The following is a 24768-nucleotide window of genomic DNA, read 5'->3' as shown; positions in this document are numbered from 1 at the left end:
GCACTGTTCAGGGAAACACAAAGAGGGGATTTTGTACTAAAGACAGTGAAGCTTCAGACAAACTTTTCACTACATTTTGTACAGAAGGATGTCTGGAGATTTTGTTCCCCATCACTTAAACTACAGTATATTGAAATCACATTAGGATGGGCTCTTTTATGGGAAATATGAATAGAGGGAATAATTATAGCAAAGCCTGTTTGAATGTTCATAAAATATTACAAACACCAATACAGTTCAACCAGATGGAAACTGATTGCCGTTGAGTTTGATTAACCTCTCTTTCAATAAAAATAGAACATTTGTCTTATAACTTCACAAATGTGGTATTGTTGCATTAGTTTGTATGACTTTTAGCTACATGTTTTGTATCTATTAAACACAAAATGAGTGTAGAATTCATTGGAATTCTGTATTGTCATGCAGCTCAACTTTTATGTTTGTTGAGCTGATTTCATCACTTTGGCTTTATGCATCTGGTCTTTGGATTTGGCTACATGTCAGTTTTAATGGCACAATAGCACAAATTTGGTTTTAGTTGAATGATCCTTTGGTACAGTGTACAGTTAGAAATGTGTTATTGTCTCTAGGGTTTTGATTATCCATTTTCATTTTACAAGGTTGTGAATAATAATAAATCAAAAACGGCAACAAAACCACCACTACCAAAAGCAATAATATAGAAAATGTACATTAGCTGCAATCAAAGTCTATTGCTCATCTGTTGCACAGCAGCTGGTCCTAGATGCTGTTGTTGTTTGTTTTTAGAAGTGTTTTACATGTGTTCATTTTGTTGTATTTTACAAAGTAAGGCTTTGTGTTTTTTTTGTTTTTGTTTTTTTTTATGTAGGATATATTCCTTTCACAAACTGCTGCTTCTTCTATCATAGAGCAAATGGACTTGGGCTGTTTCTTGTTGGGTCAGACATGCATCATCAGAGGGCTCACTATTAGAAAAAGCAAGTGTTCAATGGAGCCTATTCTAGGTCTCCTCCCCCTCTTATCACAGTGAAATGAAGTGTTGTATTCTCATTTTTACAAAGGGTGGCAACGAAGCCATATTGCTGCTGTATATTCTAGTCGTCCCCATTCCCTGGTGCAGAGAGATGGATTAAGGTAGGTAATCCATTTACAAAAGCAGAACTGGAAAAGATGCACCCGAGCAGCTAATTTGTTTTGCACAAGTAAATATACAAAGCTAACTGTGGGTTAAAACCAGCTCATTTACTGCATTTACATATACTTTGATTGTTACATTGGCAAGTGTGTTTACTTTCATATCTGGTCTTTGGCCATTTGCATCATGTAAAAAGAGCTTTTACCTTCCAGTCTCTTAAGGGTCAAAAATGATCAGTTTATAGGAGAAAACCATGTGTGTTTAATTTTGTCAGCATAAAATCTAATGACTGTTCTTGGACATTCTTGACAAAAATGAGTCACTGCTCTTTTTAATTGTGTGTGTGTGTGTGTGTGTGTGTGTGTGTGTGTGTGTGTGTGTGTGTGTGTGTGTTAGAGAGTACACAGATGGTCTTGAAATCTCTTTTGGCCCAGCATTTATAAAATAATTTACAGATGAATTTATCTGACAGATGTGGCAGGGATGTCTTTTTTTAAGCAGTGAGGGGAGAATACAGAATAAAGAGTGAAACTGAAGAGGAGTTCTTTCAAAAAAAAATAGTTGCACATTTTGGGAAAAATGTACCTTGTTGCTGAGAATTAGATGAGAAGGTTTAATATAAAACAACAACCAGGAGTTGGTGTAAAAACTTGCAACATGGGAAAGTGACTAGCCTGGCTCTGTTCAAAATACATAAAACCCACCTACCAGCACTAGTAAAACTCAAATCACAACCTCCCTTAAACCCACAGGCTGCCATTTTTTACACTTTGGCTCTAGGGCAGATTTGATCAATAAGGTATAACATTTTAATCAGTGATTAATTTACTGCTTAGTGTGTCAGTAATTAATATTAGTTTAGAGATATAAGGAAGATTGTTTTTAAATATGTCATGGCGAGAGCTCTGGGGTGACAAATTATTTCACAGACAAGTCACTACAATTCCAATGATTATTTATTGGTATAACAATGTTAGTAATGAATGTTGAAGACAAGATACAGAATCACCTTGTCAATTGTCAGTCAGTCTCTTTTCTTCTCATCTCTTCCCAAATAACACTCACCCCAGCTCACTGGTTCTTTTTCCTCTCCCCAAATTACAGCTGTTTCTTGTCCTTGTCCTAACTGTGACGTCAATAGCCTCTTAACTTCTCTTTTACGGTAAACCACCCTCGAAGATGTTCTCACAAAGTATGGCCTGATGAACTGACCCTCTCGAACAAAAGGTCAAAAGCCTGTTACATAAGCATTTTTTCACCTCACACTGTTGTCTATCACATTCCATTGTAGTTGCATATCACATATTGCATATTACACACTAACTATATGCATTAACTATTAACTATATTTGTTTGTTTTATCCACTACAATAACACAAATATGCACCATGGAGGAATTAGCATGCCATTTCTGCACCGCATTGCTGGTGATGACAACATGACTATAGTCAGGGAGCTGCATGTTTTTTTCAACTACTTGCTGAAAATGGCTCAGTTTAGGCTGACCGACATTAATCAACTTCCCCACTCTTCCGCCTATTCCAAGATAATCTCATTTAGTCATTCACTGCTGATGTTCTTTCCACTATCAAGGATTTATAATGAAGAGTCATTTCTGCTGCTCAATCTAATATTGAAACAACACCCCAGATATAAATAGAAAAAAAAACAAAACCCAAATTTCTGTTGCCACACCTTTTATTTCTGTCAGTCTTTTGCCTTAACAAAGACCTGGAGAGGTACTAAGATTTGAATGGTAGAATGAATGCATAGTAGGCTCTAGGTTACTGTACAGTATGTTTCCCATTTAATTAATGCAAAAGCAAAGAATACTCAATAATACATGTGCACTGTAGATTTTGAAAATATGCTACTGGAAGTGTAAATGGCAAAATCTGTGACATTTCTTTCCCAACAATTCCCCAAACCAAAGCTAGTGTTTTAGTCAAGATTCAAAAATATATTAGTGTTTATGAAAGCTTATAAGCAGGGTTGGTTAAATAAGGACAAGGAAAACCTCATATTGGGAAACAAAAAAGCAACAGAAGAAGTAAAGTTCCAAACACAAAGAAACGGGCCAGGCTCATTTATTACTTAAATAATTATTCATGTATTCATCTGTCACTTTCCAAATACAGTGTTTCAGTGTTGGTGCTTAACAACCAGTTAAAATCCTAAAGAGTGAACAAACTGCAGAACATAAGGTTACAGTAAGCTCTACCTTACCTTGCACTAAGGTTAGAAGGAAGACACAGCATGTAATTTGTATTCAGTACCTTGTACACAATTTCTTGTCAGTCAGGCTCATGACAGCTGGGATTTGTTCATTTAAATGTATGGTAGAAAAATTAACAAAGGAAAAATATTTTCTTAGACTGTTACAAAATTTGTCCAAAATGTAATATATTGAGGAGGCCAAATATAAAAAAATATATATATTTTTAAGAAATAAAATCTCACTTCCTCAGGATTTAGGAGTCAAAACTGAAAATGTTAAGTGGATTGTTGTCTGGTTAAAATCCCACTTTCCCACCAAATTTGAGTGACAACCCTATTTATTTACTTATTTGTTTGCTTTGTTAATTAGTGTTTCAGTCGTGTCATCGCAGGGGATTTCCATTCTGAAGAGGCAGAGTGAAAACTAATAGGGTGGAGCATAAAGTCATGCTGGGTGGCATCCACACTGTTGTTGTTGACCACCTTCAAGATAATGTCATATGCAGCAGAGCCAGTGGCAACAGGAAGGCAAACTGCTAAAAGCTGAAGATTCATATCCTATTCAGGTAAAATAAAAGTTTATTTACAGTAGAATATAATTTTGGCACAGAGTTCAGATTGAATGAACAGCACTATCAGAGCTTAAAGACAGACATTCACTGTATTTATTTGAGTGTTTTATGGCTGATACTGAGCTCTCTGTAAGTTTAAAACTTTTAGATATGATTGTTTATAGACCATAGGAAAATCTTTGGATTTTGAAGAGATCTGCTGTTTAGCAATCACAAGATTAGAAATAAACGGCCTCTTGGATTATGGCACATTTTGTTAGTAGCTCTGGATCTTATGGTTTAATGATGAAAATTTGCAGGCATCAATTTGTCACAATTAAGTAATTCAACCATCTTTATTAACTAAACAAATTTTAGTCCATACCAAGTAACTTTGACCTGTCATTTTGCTTTTGTTTTGCTGGCGGATGACACATTTTTGATGGTATATTTACACAGATATATGTCAATTATTGTCCGGTTTAACTTGAATGTTGCCAAAATTGCTTCTGATTTTATCTGAGATAAAATGGAAAAGAATCTGATAAACTGTGCCATTTTAGTGAGTGAAGTTTGAATATAGATGCTTGTATCTTGCTATGAATCCTCCTATTAATTAGCCAGGTTTCATGAGACTACGATTATTATGAATATCTTTTATTTCAGTTACTAACTACAGGTATTTAGGCTGCAAACATACTTTTTCTAAAACTCTTACGTTGAAAACATAGTGGATAAAACTATTTTACTAAAGGAAGACTATAGGAGTTATCTGGTAGATATAATGAAGCATATTTATGCTTCTGTAATCCATGTCAGTGCTGTGAATGCTTAGTCACACTCCTGCCTGTGGTTTCATCCATATTGCTCTGATATTATTGCATAATAAAAAGTGACTCTGTGGGTGAAATTAGTTTAATTCACTTCATATGTTTATTAACGTTTCCTCCCAGAGAAGTTTGATTCTAAATTGGATTATCTAACTCTGTGGATAACACTTTAGTGTAATTTGTTTATCTGACAGGGCTAATCTACTTATTTACTCATCAACTGCAGTAATAATAATTTCCTCTTTCCTTTCAGGAATAGCTGACAGCCAACTATAGCAATAAACAGACAACCAGAACTTAGATTTTTAATTAATTTTTGGCACAAAGGGACAAGCAGAAACATCTCAACTAATAGCTGGACAACCCTAACCCTCAACCCTTTGAGGTAGCCAAAATGTCAGACACTGACTTCGAGGGACTAGAGTTCATTGGCAACGAGAACATTACCACTGTGCTGAAGATTTATGTTGGTGCACCCCCCTGGCTAAGAATAGTTATCTCTGTGGTGTACTTTGTTGTGGCTGCTGCAGGAGTTTTGGCAAACGTGCTAGTGATGTTCCTGCTTTATTCTACTCGCACCATCACCAAAGGCACCATCAATTTCTTTGTCTTTAACTTAGCCTTGGCTCACCTGCTGTTCTCCCTGGTCTTGCCTTTCTGGGCTGTGGACTATGCACTGGACTATAGCTGGCCTTTCGGCTTGGCCACCTGCAAGGCTGTATCCTTTCTCACCGGGCTGAATGTTTTTGCTTGCTGCTTTTTCCTGACAGCCATGAGTGTGACCCGGTACTGCTACGTTGCAAGCGCGCTCAAGCCCGGTTCCACTCTGTGTAGCAGATCTTGCACTTACATGGTGGCCACAGCTTTTATCTGGGCTGGAGCAATCGTAGCAGGAACTCCCCGGGCTGTGTTCGCAGACGTGGACTTTGTGGGCAATGACACAACGTGCCTGCTCCGTTTCCCAAATGGTACAGCCTGGCTGGGAATAAACCACCTCATGCGAGTGGTGCTGGGATTTCTGCTGCCCTACGCTACCATCATCCTGTCCTACCTGCTTCTGCTGCGTTTCCTGCGTAAGCATAAACTGAAAGGCAGCAGCTCTCTGCGAAAGGCTGATATCTCAAAGTCTGTGGCAGTGGTGTTAGTTTCATTCTGCGTCTGCTGGTTCCCATTCAACGTCATCACTCTCTGGTCTGTCCTGATCCATTTTGACATCATTGATATCTGCCCCTCATTCTACTTGGTTCAAACATACTTTTTCCCTCTGGCAAACTGCTTGGCTTTCTCCAGCAACTGCTTCAACCCTGTCATCTACTGCCTGGTCAGAAAAGAATACCGTGTGGCTCTCCATAATGTGCTCTTCAAATTGAGCCTGGCTATTATGTCCAAGATGGCCTATAAGATTAATTCTGAGGAGGGCTCGGTACATCCTGCGCAAATGGACATTCCTCTCAACAATATGTGCAGCCAGACAAGCCAAACTGACACGAGCAGATATGCAGCACTGTCGGTGCTTCCTGCAGAGGGGTGCCCTCTGTAAAGTCACAACACTATGATCATATTCGTTACACCCGTGTAAAGAATTATGTAGGATGTTTTATTTTAAGATAAATGTGCTGCTTTTAGACCTGATATAAAGAATCTGCATCTTGCAACACACCTACGCTTTTGTGGATCTTGTGTTTTAAAGTTTTAGCTGTTGGAAGATTTGAGGCTTATTTTTCAAAAGTTCAAACATGGTACAATTAATTCACTACACATTTGACTTTAAGCCGTCATTAATATCTGCACAAGGCCTTCCTATTCCTTTACTGCTACTTATTAGTACTATCAACATACATACTTTACAATAGCTTACTACTGTGTAAAACTATTTCACCAGTCTTTACTACTGCATCTTTAAGGAACTGATATCCCCGTAGAGATAAACTGTAGTTGTCTTGGTTTTAGATTGTCCAGTTGTAAAAAATGGTTTTGTCATTTGTTTGAATAGAAATTAATAAATAAATTTGTTCTTAACCTGCCTATTCTACTTGTTTGTTTTTTCCTCTTCGCTGAGGCCCATAAACAGTTTGTGCAATTTTATGTGTGGTAGAATCAAAAGTTTCAAGTTCTGATTCGATCAAATAAAATCATATTTTATTGCGACAGAAGACAACTGTCAGACAAATGCTGTATACTAATTTGGGAGCATACATTTCTGTGTAAAGGTGTTACATATCTGACTGCACAATCTGAAATGTGCCAATTAACATCAAAACTGAAAGATACAGTATGACCAATATTGTGCAAAATCATCATCTGCTGCTTATTCTGCCATTTGTGATCTCAGTGCGCCACAAGATGGCGGTGTTGTCCAGTTTGTAAAAGTGACTGAGGCCTATACTGATTCCACGCACACTAATATACACCTTTAAGATTTGGCATCTTTCAGTTCTCCTCTACACATTTGAACCAGATTGCCAGAGTAAGCAGATTTCCCTACCTTTAGACAGAGCCACGCTAGCTACATATTTACAATACAAGCACAAGTAGTATTGATCTTCTCATCTCATTTTCAGCAAGAAATTGGATACATGCATTTCCTAAAATGTTGTACTATTCCTTTAAGATGCTCTATTAAGTTCTCTTTTTACCCATCAAGAGAATCCTGAAGAATGGCAACTATATTTTAGGATGTTTTTTTTTTTTCCAGACTGGAGTTTGTGTATTTTGGAAATATTTCATGTCCTCAATACTTGGGAAGAAAGTTGGGGCTGTTGAGGCTTGCAGAAGTTTGCAGAACAGGAAGGGTTTAACTAAGGTATCAGTGTTGTTATTGATACTGTATGTAGCAAGTAGAGACTATGGCAGCAACGGTGACGTCCACAGTTATGTGACAGGTCAGGCCGTCCTTAAGATGGACAAGCTTATTAGAGGTTTAGGGTGATTGTATAAAATATAAAAGCTGTGCTGGTCTCATCTGGTCATTCATTTGTCATTCAATATGGGAAAACAAGTATGTCATTTTATTTATTTATTTTTAATTAAATGATGCCGCTTTGATGACTTGAGGCCACTAGATGTTGCTGTATGACATGTCAAAGATTCTTATATAGAAACATGGATGTTATTACTTCAAACTATTCATAAAACTACATATTGGACAAATCTGCACTGTAAAACACCACACTGTTATTAAAATGTCTAAACACTGTTTAAGCTTTCATGCCTACAGTGTGTGGATGAAAAAAAAAGTGGGATTTAGGAAGCCTGAATTTCTAATGTGCAAGAAACTGAGTTCCTCATAACAAGGCAAATTTCAAATTCCACGAACTTTACCTTAATTTTCAAAATAACAGAAAAACAGAAATAAGATTTTTGTTTGTTTACAATTCTTTGACCATTTTAGATGAAAATGTGAAACTACACACTCATTTCCCCTTTTGTTTGTTTTTCAGATTGAATGACTGGATCATTGAAGGGCTGTCCATGTATTCTAGGCCAGACTAAAAGTGAAGGTCACACTGATGGTATCCATTTAGTTAGACATACAGGAGTAAAATAACAAATTCTGTCTGTTTTTATTGTTGTGCACATCGAGGGCCATTGGGCTAGAGTCAAATTTCTTGTGTTTTTGATACTATAAAATGCTATAAGATGCTAAAATGTTTGGTAAAACTTTGCTTTGGGTTTGTCACTATGAGCAAATCTCTTCACATTCTACATGGTTATTTAATGTTGATGTAAAATAATACTTTGTGCAGCTTTAATCAAGTTCAGGTCTTAAACCTGTGAGAAGATGGAAGACTTGCACCTTACACCTCCTCTGCATTGATGTGGGATGGTGTGAGGCAGTTTGCTGCATTTGGATATTTAATATATCCATTTTTACCTAATAAATCCTTCACTGTCCAAATAAAATTTCCTGTTGCTTACCCACAGACATTTTCATCTTTTCTAATTGTATCATGGTGATTCTTCTGCAAGCATGTTTATCACAAACAGTGTAAACCTAATATGAATTGAATAAAAATTCAAAGAACACATTACTGTATAAGGGAAAAAATGTAATGGAATCCTCATGCAAATATGAGGCTGTATAATCCAAATATAGCCACATATTTTGAGTAAAATTTAAAAAGCACCTTAAGTAGCTCATTAAATAAAATACCTTCTATTAGGGATTTATTAGTTTATTTAAATCACTCAGAAAAATCACCTGAAAAATGAATACATTCCCTTTGTTCAAACAAAACAAAAATATCAATCAAGTATACTTACACTAATAATAATAATTACAAGCGCAATCATACCTACAATAACTACCATTATAAATAAAACTACCAACATTAAACATCCACCATACAACATCAGGGGGATGGAGGGTATGGCTTATCCATGGGGCATGGCTTATTTCAAAAGAAATGTCAAGTAAATTACATCCAGTAGGCCTAATTCAAGTCAGAAATCCCACTAACTATCTATTTGTGACACAGTAGATCAATTGTGCAGAATAATAGCTGCCAAGAAAAATACTTAGTTTGAATCTATACATCCTTTTTAGAAACATAAATATGTCGATTGATGGCAAATGCCTTATTCAAAAAAATACAAGATATATCAATTAGTTTATTAGGTCCTGCATTAGCTGCAGCAAAACGGCAGTTATGTTTCTCCCTCAGGTCAACACAAAGGTTCATACATCCCATAAAAGGTTGTGATTCTGTAAACATAAAGCACATCTTCAATAGTAACATCAATAATATTCCTCCTTGTTTTGTTACAGTGGAGCATTTGAAACATTTTTCATGTGGACCGAGAAACTTGTTCTTTTCTTTTAATTTAACAAACAATAAAGACGAGGTAAATTAAACTACTTGTGTGGATGAGATCAGGGCCAGGAACCAGACAAAATAAAAGTCATTTTCTTACTGCAAACCCCCTAATCTGCTTTTTGAATTCTATTACACCTTCATGTTGTTTCAGTATTTTGTGCATTTGGCATTAATGATATTAAAAGATGTATCTGTGTTCCTTCTAACACCTGAGAGTCTGACAGATACCTGGTACAAATCAATCTCGTCCCGTAACTAAAAGATTTATATGAATGTAATGGTAATGGCACTTAAATACAATAGTACAAACATTAGAAATGCCCCTGTAATGGTAAAAGTTATAGGAAATCATTAGTTTAAAATAGTAATGAGCAAGTAACCAAACATTAAACCTGTTTATGAACAAAATTTTTCATTAGCATTGTCTCTTAAATAAATAGGATTTTCTCACCAAATAGAATGAAGTATCCTCTCAGGTTGTCGTATAAAGCAGAACAAGGACCCTTAATTCCAAGATTTCAGAGGTAGCACACTGTACCACTGCAGCTAATACAGAGAAAGTTTCAATAATACATGGGAATATCATATATTATGTCTTTATAAACATTTTTCAGCTTATGGATTGCAGCTTTTTGTAAAGTGAAAACATAGGTTGAGATTTACATTTCAAAATATTGTATTGCAACGCAGGCCAAATAAAGAAACGCATATTTCAAACTAAATTACTTAAAACTGCAACCCAGTATTGTTAAAAGCACCACTGCAATTTTGGTTACACAATATATATATTTGAAGAATTTGTCTTTATTTCATTCATTACTCTTAGTGTGCTATGCTAGGACGTTGGTCCGCTCTCATCCCATGAATGCCTTTGCACCATAGCACTTGCAGTTTCTGGATTGCAGCATTAAGAGTTATAATCTTATAAGAATCCATTTTTACCACAAGTTTAACATGCCTGAAGGCCTACTTCTTGATCTGAATAATTTACATATAAGAATAGATATACATTAAGCTATTTTAAACATTTCTGCTAACATAAACATATAACTTTATCATTTTATCTTGAAAGAAAATATCTTAAAGGCAAAAGGTTAAGATAAATTATATCAACCATAAATTTTGTAATATAAATGATTCTAACATATAGAGCTAACCAACACACTGGTTATTAATTCATCACCTGACTACAAAAAAGGACATTTAGTATACAAAGTTTACAGGGTTTTATTTTGTGTTGGCATTGTTATTTTGGGCCCTGTGGTGCAGACTGTAAGGCAGTCAAATCCTATGCACATATACTACATATCTCTGCTTGGAAACTCTTTAGTTCTGTTGTTTTCACCGTCTCTCCTTCTTTAGGTAGTCTGTCCATTTCTCTCAGCACTTTCATGTTGTATAATGCAAGAAGCTGAATGCCACCCTCTTCTGGAAAAAAAAACCCAGAAGAGTCAGCAGGTTTGGATTTAAAAAGTTGCCTTCTGATGAGAAAGCCACAAAGTTGTTTGTTTTTATGTTTTTGTGTTTTTTTTGTACATTAGAACATCTGACAGCAAACTGACTTACTCATCCTCGCATTTAAAAAGCACATGCAGAACTGTTGCACATCTATGTTTCAGAAACAAACACAACAGATGAGTAATTCACTACTTGCTATAATGTGATTTGTTTCCAGTTGCACATGTTTAAAATCATACTTATTTAAAATTATTTATAGCACTTTTCACACCAATGTGACAAAGTGCAGTACAATAAAACCAAAAAAACTTAAATACTATAAATGTCAGACATGAAGGGCTGAGATGTTAAAGACCTTGATTTTCTGACTTTTGAGGTTACTTTTGAGGCTTTGATAGTTTGGGCTAGCTTTAGACCAACACTCTCGCTCAGATGTAACTAGAGCTGCAATTAACAATTACTTTGATTATCAACTATTCAGCTGCTAATTTTCTTGATTAATGATTTAGGCAGTAAAATAGCCTACAAGAAAAGAGTAGAAAAGCACCTATCACATTTTGGGGGATAGTTACTAAATCTGTTGCAAATTACCATCAGGCACAGAAAATATTGAGGCACCACAGTTTTTTATTTTTTTATTTAGCGGCATATTTACTAATGCTGATTTAAATGAGCGCAGCTGCAGCTGTGTTCATTTGAATGCATCTCCGTTTGCCTGAAGTCTGCTGCACGTGCGGACTGAGAGCAAGTCTAAATTTACACCAACCAAACTTTTAATATAGTTGAAGAAATCAACAAAGGCATTTCAGAACTTCAGTCACATAGTCTCCTGTCAAACCATATTTTATCATTCAGTAATTGAGTGGTTTGACCTGAAAGCCTATAAAAGTCCCTCACATTCTCCCCTGACAAGTGATGTGATTAACAAATACCCTCTCCCTCCTCAAACCTATTGCCTCCAAAGAGATCTCTGATGACTAACAGCTGCCATGCTGACAGCTGCAAATTTTAAACCTGCTTTCTCCTGATGTTGCATTTCAGCCACAGTTCCCTCTGTCACAGCAGTGGTAAATCAGGTGCTGAGGGTATTTGCATAAATTTTCTCCTTCCTGATTTTTGCATCCTTGAGGTGGAATACCCTAAAACACACAGTGCATGAGACCTGTCATGCACGTTCCTGTGGTGCCTCATTTCTTCTGTTTCTCCACTGCACCTCCTTGATAAATATGAACACACCCATTTTCACTGTTAAGCGCCAGAAAATGAGTCACAAAACTTTAGTAAATATCCCCCTTTGTCTGAACAAGATGAGCAAAAGCAGCAAATTCTCATATCTGACAAACTGGGCCAATCTCATTTTTGCGTTTTTGTTTCGTAATCAACTTAAATGTTTCATAGATTATCAAAAGAGTTGCAGATTACTTTTCTGTCAGCTGACTAATTGTTGCAGCTCTAGATGAAGCTGACTGCAAGGGGGAGCACAGACGAGCTAAAGACGTGCTAAATACACAGTAATTTGTTTTCTGAGAATCCACCAGAGACTGGGGAAGACTAAAAAGTAATAGGCCAAATAGGAGTGGCCCAGCAGCGCAGTGGTTAGTGCTGTCACCTCACAGCACGAAGGTTAGCTAGGGCCTTTCTGTGCTGGTTTTGCATGTTCTCCCTGTGCCTGCAGGTTAGGTTAACTGGCAGTGAGTGTGAATGGTGGTCTGTCTCTGTGTCAGCCTTGCAATAGACTATCTTGTGTACCTCTGCACTAGCCTCTTGGCCACTGTCAGCTGGGACAGGCTTCTTTTCCCCCTCTAAAGGTTAAGTCAGGGGCATCAGGGTTATTTTGTCAGACTTGATAAGCCACAGAGATATTTTACATTTTTCACAAACTGAGCAATACTGACCTTATCCTGTAAAGTCAGTTCCCCTTTAAACTCTATACTGTTAAGTATGTAGACATATTTTCATACTGTTTTTCATTGTAAAGCACTTTGTTTCTGTTTTGAACTGTTACATACACATTTTATTATGATTATTATCATCACTGCTGTTATTTTTACAGAGTAAACAAAACAATTATTTTTGTAAAATGTCCATATTAAAAAGGCTGAGTAGCTTTTAGAAGTAATTCTTCTGTACACTGGAATTCAAGAGACTATAGTTCTAGTTTTACACTGTTTGCCGAAGGAAAATGTAACTGAGAAGGTTTAGATTGTGAAAGCAGTTTAAAGCAGTTACAGGCTAAAACAAGTTGATTGTTGGACTTGTTTGGCATTTATTTAGATGGGATGGCTGTATTATAAAGGATGCAAGAACTTTAACGATAACTACCTTTGTAAGTTTGAGGCTAAATTTTTTTTACTAAAAGATTTCAACAGAATCAAATGGCATTATTGGTTGTTGCTCGGGCCTGCATCTGGGGATCACAGATGGCAAATGATTGAACAACATGCTTGTTGCTTGTCACAGGTATCGCCATGAGAGAATATTGTGCTTATAAAAGCCTTTTCTGCATTTTGTCTGTGAGAAACAAGCGGACTGCTTGTAGCAGGGAATATCATGAATCCGTCTCTGTCCTCTGTGTTTCACACATCTCTTCTTACTTCTTTTGATTAAAGAAACTCATTAGGTTCAGTATTGCCGTTGTTGTGGCATTGGCTTATGTTTCAGTCAACATGTGCAGAAGATTCACTGTACACATTGGTTTTCATGCTAAACTGATTGTCAAGTTCTGGTACAGGCAAAATTTGAATATGTGCAAAGTGTTTATTAAGAATGTTGTGAGAAGAAGCTTCCAGTGGTCCTGCTGGTTCTACTGCACAGCTTAGTCTTCATGGGGTCTTTGTAGAGGATCTGGGTCAGTCTTCTTACACTCGAGTGACCATCATGAACTCTGGTCACCTTGGAAGTGGCAGTCAGGATCCTGGGAGGACACCATAGCCCTGAGAGAGAGAAAACAGATTAAATTACTAGTCACCTCAGAGTATTTATAGCTTCATAAGTGCACAGGTTCAGAGGGATAGTTCAGCATTGTAGGTTATGTGTTTTGCTGCTGTGAGACAGAAGGGAAGATTGATACCACTCATGTCTGTATGGTAAATATGGAGCTTGAGTCAGCAGGCAATTAGCTTAGCACAAAGACTGGACTGTTCAGCCTGGCTCTGTCAGAATATAATCAACAAGCTAGTTCCCAAAATGTTGACCTTTAAATCTTAATTTTCTGGTGTTTTTGGGAAAGAACTGTTTATGCTTGCACACCGTGATTACCAGGACTCTTTCACTGTGTAGGAATAGCATTTTTCAGCACTTACTTAAACAAGCACTTCAACTTTGCCAATGTAAAACTAAACTTGGTTGCAGGGCTTGGGCACCTACTGTATCCTCATCATTCATTCACATTAGTTTAGAAAATCTGGCATAAAAACAATCTCAGAACAGACCCAGTAAAGAAAGATATGGTCCGGGTTTTCATGAGGCAGTTTTGTCTATTTGCTTTTGAAAGCTGCAAAGAAGTGTATTCGAGGGATAGCAAATGTTTGCCCTTCAGCACGCACACAGCCTTTTCACCTGCGTCATAATCCAGCCCACATGATGCATTCACGAAGCTGAGCCCTGAAAAATTACTGTGTGATGCTGCTGGTGAGTCACAGTCAAGGTCTCAGATGATGAATGTTCTCTAATCATTCTGTGATAAATAATATTCAGTTTCAGTGTTGAATACTTGCTATTCCTTCACAGAGGTAAACCAGATGAACCTCTGCACAACACATTTAAGCCCCATCCAGCTCTTGATTTTTAAGATCAGTATTGTGCCTCAGGCATGTGCAGTAAAACAGTCGATTGTTACTGCTGATGTGACATAAATGTACTATAGCAAAGATGAGAATATGTGAAGTTTATGACAGCGGCAAACCTTTCCCCTGCACTGGCTTAGGCTAATGCTCTGGATATGGTGCAAGAATGATGTTTTGGGAAATGACTGGTTTAGCAAATAGGGATGATAAAAGATGTAGACACAGGCACAAACCTGGTCTGTGAGGAATCGAGGCTTAATATCAGGAATGGCACCCCCTCTCAGCTCATCTTCCACAGCCATGAGTCTGACAACAGGGAAATAGAAACAAACATACCGGTTGACAAAAATAGGACTATGAAGCCGGTGTTCTTCAAATTTACTCTAGGATTATGTGGCCATATGATGATATTAAGGATCCTGACATGTTTCTGGATACATTCTGCTAACCTCAGAGCTTCCTCAAGATGAATCTGAGCTGCCCTCAGAACAGTTAAGCTGTTTGAAATTCAACTGTTTGGATACAAAATGTAGGAAATGTATGTATGCAGGATAGCGTGCACAATTGTGCTGTACCTGAACTCAGAGCAAATGTTTGATTTAACTTGGGCTTTCTACAAAATAAGAAAATGTGAGTTCCAGTAATACAAAATTAGGGTTTCTGGAATTAAATTTTATGTAGAAGCAAGCGTTTCATTTGATAGGAGTCACACTTAAATGCAGGAAAGTAAATATGGTAGCTGCAGTCTGAATAAGTTCTCATGAAGCATTTCATATTATGTACAAATCTAATGGGTATGGTTTTTGGTATCAGTTGTGACACTGGAATTGGCAACATTTAAAGAAATGGTTCTAAATTTTGGGAAATGTGCTAATTTGCTTTCTTTCTGAGAATTGGATGTAAAACCTGATATGCTTAAGGCTGTGTGTTAAAATCAGGAAGAGATTTGCCTAACTGCATAAAGACTAACAGCACCTCTAAGCACTCTGAATAACATTTTATATCACATTTGTTGAATTAATTGTGGTTTAAGGGGGAATTATCATGCTAGCTGTTACCCTGCTTCCAGGCTTTTGCTAAGCTATGCTAATTGCCTCCTGGTTCCAGCACACATGAGTAGTACATACCTTAAATATTTGCATTGCTCAGAATGTTTAACTAATTTTTAAGAATATCTGCACTCTCATATTTTACTCTTTAGAGCATATTTAAAAATGCAAGAGGGAGGGAGGGATCAGTAAGTAGGAGGCATGAACCTGTGGGTAAGTCGTGTCAGGCGAAGGCTCAGGGACATGGGTAAGACCGATCAGTGCTCAGTGTAGCATAAGCAGAGCCAGAGCTAACAGTGATGAGAACCTACTGTCAGACTTTTCTCAACTTGCGAGACATGGATTCCAGTGGAGCTTTCACAGTCACCACAAACATGTTTATGTCCCTTTGACAGAGTAAATATCTTATACAGAACACAGATACTGTTATCTTGTCACAATTAGGGAGGATTTAGCTGAACTCAACTTTCATATCCAAGCAAATAGAAAAGAGAGAGAGAATCAAAGTGAGGTGTGAAGAGGTAATGTACGACATGATTATGACCCTTAAGTGCTGCCCGCTTTTGACCCCTTACATCTGCCTAGATCAGTCAGAGGGGGGAGGCAAGTCTTATTTCTCATGAGAATCGGGCAACACCACCACAGACTAAGGATGATGCATCAAGGGGTTTTATTATATTAGGTCACCAGCACACAGGTTTAGTCTGTTGATCTTTAAATATTTTATAGATGTAAGGTTTAATGTTTCTCTCTAAATTAAATAATTAAGCTTAAGAAAAGGGAGTTTCTCTCCCACATAGTTTAACCCTGATAGTTTTGTTTGAGGTATGAAATAAATTTAAAATAAAAATAAATAGGGAAATTCTTTTAACTTAGGAAAAGCTAATGTTTCTAAAGAAGATGAAGAGCTCGCCCCTGAGGCAACAGAGTGAAACTGCAAGGGAGTGAGCTGATTGATGGACAATGGACTCTAACATCACATCTTCATACATACATAAATCACATATAATCAGTCATCTAGTACTTTATTTACACGTTCATTACTTAGTCACATGTATCATTAAATATATATCATATGCATCTATGAGCAGAAGATTTTTAGTCCAAGCATGTATACTCATATGTAATAGTTATATTACAGTATATTTACACAGCAGTTTAATTACATTACTAATGTTTGTGTTACAGCTATGTTACAGTTTGAGTCCAGTTTTGTGATTCTCACTTTGTCTGTTCTGTCTACAATCAGGTTCACTGCAGGCCATTGGTGTGATCGCCCGTAGGGAGTCCCATGGAGACGGTTTTCCCCACTATTGGCCATCCCTGGAGGTTTTTCATCTCTGGGAACCCGTGCGGGTTGTTCAGGAATTTTTACCTAAAATAGGGTTTTTTTTCACCTGAACTTGCAGTGAAGTGAATTATGATTATGTGAACAAAACTGTAATGCAGAAGAAAAGATGTTTGCATTGAAGCTGTTTGATCTACAGTACAGACACTTGTAAATAATCAACTGTGTTATCTGGCATGGGGAAGAGAATCACCTTTTCATCTTCATTCTCCTTTTCATTTTCAGTCTGTCATGAATAGAAAAATGTTTACTATAGTTAACCACTAGTAACTGTAAGAGTATAAGATGTTAGAGATCTGACTGAATGATTTGTCTGATGAAGATATGTTTATTAGAGCATGTGAAGAAATACTTTGCTAAGGATAGAGTTTAATTGGGAGTTTTTAATTCTGGAATGAAAATTGATTCTAGAGTTGTTAAATGTAAAAGTTTAATTAGAGAGGTTAATTTGGGATACTGATTAGAGTTTAGGAGCGTTAAAGGAGGAAGAGGAGGATATAAACATGTTTTTCTTTTGTTTTTTGTTGAACTTGTATTTCTTGGTTTTCTTGAAGTGTTTTGAAGTATTTTGGTAGTCTTTGGACTACGGGAGCAGGGGATTCTGTAGTGGTTAAAACAAATGTAGTTAGTTAATATGTAATAGAGTACAATAGGAGTGTGCAGTCTTGTATTCCTTCCTTCAAGCTTGGGTCCTCTACCAGAGGCCTGGGAGCTTGAGGGTCCTGCGCAGTATCTTAGCTGTTCCTAGCACTGCACTCTTCTGGACAGAGATCTCAAATGTTGTTCCTGGGATCTGTTGGAGCCACTCTCCCAGTTTGGGGATCACAGCCCCCAATGTTCCTATTACCACAGGGACCACTTGTGCCTTCACCATCCACATCTTTTCTAGCTCTTCTTTCAGCCCTTGGTATTTCTCTCGGTGTGTGTAAATATCTATCTATCTATCTATCTAGATATAGAGAGAGATCTATATCTATCTATATATATAGATAGATATAGATATACAGTGGGTACGGAAAGTATTCAGACCCCCTTAAATTTTTCACTCTTTGTTATATTGCAGCCATATGCTAAAATCATTTAAGTAGCATCATGCTATGGGGGTGTTTTTCAGCTGCAGGGACAGGACGACTGGTTGCAATCGAGGGAAGGATGAATGCGGCCAAGTACAGGGATATCCTGGACAAAAACCTTCTCCAGAGTGCTCAGGACCTCAGACTGGGCCGAAGGTTCACCTTCCAACAAGACAATGACCCTAAGCACACAGCTAAAATAACGAAGGAGTGGCTTCACAACAACTCCGTGACTGTTCTTGAATGGCCCAGCCAGAGCCCTGACTTAAACCCAATTGAGCATCTCTGGAGAGACCTGAAAATGGCTGTCCACCAACGTTTACCATCCAACCTGACAGAACTGGAGAGGATCTGCAAGGACGAATGGCAGAGGATCCCCAAATGCAGCTGTGAAAAACTTGTTGCATCATTCCCAAAAAAACTCATGGCTGTATTAGCTCAAAAGGTGCTTCTACTAAATACTGAGCAAAGGGTCTGAATACTTATGACCATGTGATATTTCAGTTTTCCTTTTTTTAATAAATCTGCAAAAATGTCAAAAATTCTGTGTTTTTCTGTCAATATGGGGTGCTGTGTGTACATTAATGAGGAAAAAAATGAACTTAAATGATTGTAGCATATGGCTTGTATATTCTTTCCGTACCCTCTGTGTGTGTGTGTGTATATATATATACATATATATATATTGTGTGTATTATTTAATAGTTAAAGGTCAGAGTGTGAGTCAAGATGTTTGCCTTACTCCTGCAAGCTCTTTCCTGGGCTGTGGTTCGGTGGGTAAAATCGTCGTTCACAATACCTGCAGTCCACACATTGAAGTGTCCATGGGCAAGATACTGAACCCCATGTTGAGTTAGTGCCACAGCTGGTTCTGTACCAGAAACAGATTCCTTGTAATATACTTGGCCATATGACCATGCTAGGTTGCTAGAATGATCATATTGGTTAATATGCTAGCATGGAACTTTTACTGACTTCTGGTAATGGTTAATGAAATTGTACAAGGACCTAAATCACATTCACAAAACAATCTATTATGCCTTGACAGGGAACTGAACCCCAACCTGCTATACCAAAGTCAGTGGTGTTAACCACCAAGCTATCACCTGCTACACAATATGTTTGGAACTTTTACTGATTTCTGATCTTGGTTAACACAGCTTAGGAAGGAAAAGGGAATCGCATGCTTTGACACAGAATCAAACCCCACCCTGCCGTACCAAAGTCAGTGGCGTTAACCACCGAGCTATCCACCCGCTACACAATAATATGTTTGGAACTTTTACTGGTTTCTGCTATTGGTTAATGAAATTGTACAAGGACCTAAATCACAAAACGATCTATTATGCCTTAACAAGGAACTAAACCCCAATCTGCCGTACCAAAGTCAGTGGCGTTAACCACCGAGCTATCCACCCGCTACACAATAATATGTTTGGAACTTTTACTGGTTTCTGCTATTGGTTAATGCAGCTTAGGAAGGAAAAGGGAATCCCATGCCTTGACACAGAATCAAATCCCACCCTGCCATACCAAAGTCAGTGGCGTTTATCACCAAGCTATCCCCCGGCTGTACAGTATTGTTCAAAATAATAGCAGTACAATGTGACTAACCAGAATAATCCAGGTTTTTAGTATATTTTTTATTGCTACATGGCAAACAAGTTACCAGTAGGTGCAGTAGATTCTCAGAAAGCAAACAAGACCCAGCATTCATGATATGCACGCTCTTAAGGCTGTGCAATTGGGCAATTAGTTGAAAGGGGTGTGTTCAAAAAAATAGCAGTGTCTGCCGTTGACTGTACAAACACAAAACTATTTTGTACAAACGTTTTTGTTTCTAGGATTTAGCAATCCTGTGAATCACTAAACTAATATTTAGTTGTATGACCACAGTTTTTTATAACTGCTTCACATCTGTGTGGCATGGAGTCAACCAACTTGTGGCACCTTTCAGCTGTTATTACACTCCATGATTCTTTAACAACATTCCACAATTCATTTACATTTCTTGGTTTTGCTTCAGAAACAGCATTTTTGATATCACCCCACAAGTCCTCGATTGGATTAAGGTCCGGGGATTGGGCTGGCCACTCCATAACATTAATTTTGTTGGTTTGGAACCAAGACTTTGCTCGTTTACTAGTGTGTTTGGGGTCATTGTCTTGTTGAAACAACCATTTCAAGGGCATGTCCTCTTCAGCATAAGGCAACATGACCTCTTCAAGTATTTTGACATATGCAAACTGATCCATGATCCCTGGTATGCGATAAATAGGCCCAACACCATAGTAGGAGAAACATGCCCATATCATGATGCTTGCACCACCATGCTTCACTGTCTTCACTGTGTACTGTGGCTTGAATTCAGAGTTTGGGGGGCGTCTCACAAACTGTCTGTGGCCCTTGGACCCAAAAAGAACAATTTTACTCTCATCAGTCCACAAAATGTTCCTCCATTTCTCTTTAGGCCAGTTGATGTGTTCTTTGGCAAATTGTAACCTCTTCTGCACGTGCCTTTTTTTTAACAGAGGGACTTTGCGGGGGATTCTTGAAAATAGATTAGCTTCACACAGACGTCTTCTAACTGTCACAGTACTTACAGGTAACTCCAGACTGTCTTTGATCATCCTGGAGCTGATCATTGGCTGGGCCTTTGCCATTCTGGTTATTCTTCGATCCATTTTGATGGTTGTCTTCCGTTTTCTTCCACGTCTCTCTGGTTTTGCTCTCCATTTTAAGGCATTGGAGATCATTTTAGCTGAACAGCCTATGTTTGTACAACATAGTTTTGTGTTTGTACAGTCAACGGCAGACACTGCTATTTTTTTGAACACACCCCTTTCAACTAATTGCCCAATTGCACAGCCTTAAGAGTGTGCATATCATGAATGCTGGGTCTTGTTTGCTTTCTGAGAATCTACTGCACCTACTGGTAACTTGTTTGCCATGTAGCAATAAAAAATATACTAAAAACCTGGATTATTCTGGTTAGTCACATTGTACTGCTATTATTTTGAACAATACTGTATAAAGATATATTTCAAACTTTTACTGGTCTCTCTTTCTCACATACACTACTGGTTAAAGAGCACCTTAACAAGGGCACCTTGTTAAGGGCATTTGTTAATTATAAGAACACATTTCATAATTATGATAGTAATTTAGAATTACAAGGTAAGGTTCTCCTTTTTTTTCCTTTGGTGAATGCAATGTCCTGTAGCTCTAAAGCTCCTTAATGTTGTTCTTGATTTTTGTATAAATTAAACAAATACAACAGGAATTATATGCAGGGCAATTTCTTAACTGGAGGTAGTGACTTCCTGGGTTCTCTTACTTGCAAATTTCAAAGAGGATAAATCGTCAAGTAGCCAATGCTGTACTGTGTATGGTCCAACCCTCTCCTGAAAAATATGCCTTATGTGGTAAAAATTCTTTATTATGAAACACCAGACCTGTGTATTTGTTAAAAATGTTGCCCCAAACAACCATCACTTTTTGCAGCATCTAGCAACACTCAGCTGTGCATGTAGAGAACTCAGTGAAAGAGCAAGGAGCTAGTGGACTGCGAAAGAAATAAAGTGATTATCCTTAAATTAAAATCATATGACCACACTGTCAATCTAGCATGGTCCTATGGCCAAGTATGTTACACACAAGGAATTTGTTTCTGGTAAAGAACCATCTGCAGCACCGTTTAAACCACCAACCTTTCAGTCAAGAGCCAAACACGCCGATTGTGCCACAGAGACATACTTGATAACTGTCTCACCAACCTCATCACTTGACACTGAGCTAACAATAGCTTTAGGATGGCAGCTGTGTTTTGTACAGTTTGTCCCAGCCAGGCATTCATAGTTTACAGCATTACTATGAATAAGACGTCAAGTTTGTTCTGAATTTCACTAGATCCTCTAGCGGCTGAAATGAAATTAGCTAATGGTGGCAATTTCTAAATGTGAAGCTACTCACCACATTTTCTTTGCATGAAATTCACACAAAATAAATGTGGTTCAAAATGGTTATTTTATGACTAGTAGTGTATTTACCAACTTGAAAGCAACTTCTGTGTGCAGTAACTGGCACAGCCTAATTTCTGTCAGCTCTAGTTCAGCCTGAACGCTAATCACCTGTTGATGATGCCTTTGATTTGAGAGTCCTTCTCCATTTGCTGTTGCTTTAGGCGACGCTCACTGTCCTCCAGGCGATTCTGATACTGCTGTAGGATTTTATTTGTCTGTTGTTCCTGCGTCATTAGTCTCTGCTCATATTCTTCAAGCTTGCGATGAGACATCTTCAATCGTTCTTTCAAGGAATGTATCTCTTCCTCATACTCTCTTACCTAAAGGATGAATGAAAAACAGTGACCTCAGGTTATTCTGCAATACTCCTAAACTGATGAAGTGATTTTATTGATTGATTGATTGATTTTATTCTTTCAAGCATGTAAAGACAGTTGATATGTCAACACACATAATTTTACACATATCCAACAAATGCTAATCCAATATCAATTTGCTTATACCTAGTGCATGCTTGAATGGAGTAGGAAGAAGTCAGACTTATCCAGTCCTACCCCATGACATCATCTTACCATCATTGGTTTGCAAGCAGCATCTCTACATAGATAATTCTCTTCTACACCACACAAGTAATATACTAAAGAATTATTACAGAGTGTTAACATTCATACACCACACCCACAATGTTCCATCTAATTAATCATTAAACCTGTTCTTGCATATATCTTGATTGACACATACCTTTATATTTATGTTTAAGCTCATCAATTCTATTACTATTTATGTTATTTTATCAATACAGACACCACGCTGTAGTACAGATTTCTCTACGCTAAGCTTCAAGTTCAGACAAGGCTTAAATGTGTGCAACACAAATTTCAAAACAAGCATCTGTTTCTAATATGCTCTAGAGTGTGGGAGTTGTTCATCACAGAAAATGCAACACCTACCCCCTGTATCTACTCATGTATGACATGAAGTTAGAGCTCCAATTCAGAACTGCTATATGGCAGAACCAGTTGGAAAAGTTTAAACCTCAGGCTGTTATTTCACTGGATATATATATAAAAACTAAAGAATTTGGTTAAGCAGCACACACCCACTGTCACTGTCAAGCACATCAGTGAAGGTATTTTGTGATAGTCTGTTCCCGTATGTGCAAATTTAAAAGATAAGGCCGGCCATTTTCTACATTAACAGCATTTTCAACAATGATTTGCCTCTACTCATGATTAATGTCTGTCCGTCCTGAATTACCTTAATCGTCTGTGCCATAGATCTTTATTGATGTTCAAAAACAATATCAGGGCCTGGTGTTTTCTAATAAGGAAACATGTCACCCAGTGCAGCAGTGTGTTTACCTGATGTTTTTAATTATTTTTGAGCATCAGTGGAGGTCTATGGCACAAGTGAATAAGATAATCCAGTTCTAATAGAATAACAGATATTAATCATAAGTAGAGGCAAATCACTGTTGGTTGTAGTCTCTGTAGGGAGTGTTTAAAACACTGCTAATATACAAAACCTTATCCTTTAAGCTCCTTTATCCAAATTTATTTTATTTTCTGTACCTCTTTTTTGACTAACTGCAAAACTCTGACTCCCATCAAGAAGAATCTGTCCATTGTTTTAGAGACACCCAACTCTTTTTCTAAATTTTAAATGAAATATGACTGTTGGGGTTTTGGTCATTAAAGGTCTTTAAGCTAAACACTATTGAGTGACAATTCAAGCACAAAACAAAAACACACCTTTAATAGACTGCCAGTTTAAATACAAATGAATCTTCTATGTAGGTTATAGCTGGCTCCAATCCACTGATTTGTAGGTATTTAAGTCAAATATTCCAACAGTAACTCATGCTGCTATTTGGAACTACCAACATGCTAAGCTAGATTCTTACATTCAGCACTAGAATGTGTATATCATATTTCAACAATAATGTACTGATCTGAAACCAGATATTTTAGGATTATTACAGCCCTGTGGAGGAGACTTCAAGATAATGTTTCTTTGATTCAGCTTATTCCTGTAAATGTCCTTTTGTATCTCACCTTTCACTTTAAATAGAATCACAGATACTTTGGAGGAATAGCACAAACGTACTACACACATATACCCTCTTCCATTAAATATTTCAAACCAGGCTGGCAAAAAGAAGTGCCACTTTGTTTTAACCAATAGTTAACTGATCATAGTATGCAAGTGAATGAACTTCTTAAAGCGATGGGGGAAAAAAAATATAATGTACTGACCCTCTCTAGTCGTGACTCATCCATGCTCTTGGAGTACTCTTTCAGCTGACCCTCACGGTCCGGCCGCAGACTCTCAATATCAGCAGAGAGGTGTGGCATGTTGGACACCCAGGCGACTGTCCGCTCATTGAGGGCCGGAGTGTTCAAAGTCGACTGAGAACCCTGGAACAACAACACAGGTCAGTCAGGCTATTAATTAATTATGGATGTCCTGAAAATGTACTTTTACTGAAATGGCAGTTCTCG

At 37.5% G+C, this 24768-nt stretch overlaps 2 protein-coding genes across 6 annotated transcripts in view; one reads left to right on the top strand and one right to left on the bottom strand.

Moving 5' to 3' along the window:
* LOC109958732 (relaxin-3 receptor 1-like) overlaps positions 1-6734 on the top strand; it is a 42027-nt gene extending 35293 nt beyond the window's left edge. For 3 of the 5 annotated variants that reach the window (XM_020597615.1, XM_020597614.1, XM_020597613.1), the window contains 2 exons: positions 3705-3900; positions 4969-6734. In XM_020597615.1, coding sequence (XP_020453271.1) covers positions 5110-6255 — 1146 coding nt within the window. In that variant the 5' untranslated portion in view covers positions 3705-3900; positions 4969-5109 and the 3' untranslated portion in view covers positions 6256-6734. Of the gene's footprint in view, positions 1-1052; positions 1117-3704; positions 3901-4968 lie in introns of those variants that run through there. The other 2 variants (XM_020597616.1, XM_020597617.1) reach the window with 2 other exon arrangements.
* Positions 6735-12071: 5337 nt separating this feature from the next.
* LOC109958731 (ras/Rap GTPase-activating protein SynGAP-like) overlaps positions 12072-24768 on the bottom strand; it is a 39076-nt gene continuing 26379 nt past the window's right edge. The window contains 4 exon segments of the mRNA XM_020597612.1: positions 12072-13923; positions 15009-15081; positions 22376-22587; positions 24523-24684. Of these exon segments, the coding sequence (XP_020453268.1) occupies positions 13897-13923; positions 15009-15081; positions 22376-22587; positions 24523-24684 (474 nt within the window). The 3' untranslated portion in view covers positions 12072-13896.

This window comes from Monopterus albus, unplaced genomic scaffold (genome assembly GCF_001952655.1).
Source record: "Monopterus albus unplaced genomic scaffold, M_albus_1.0 scaffold34.1, whole genome shotgun sequence".
In the NCBI taxonomy this organism is placed as follows: Eukaryota; Metazoa; Chordata; class Actinopteri; order Synbranchiformes; family Synbranchidae; genus Monopterus; species Monopterus albus.
Note: the sequence above shows the minus strand (reverse complement) of the source record. Positions and strands in the feature narration are given on the sequence as shown.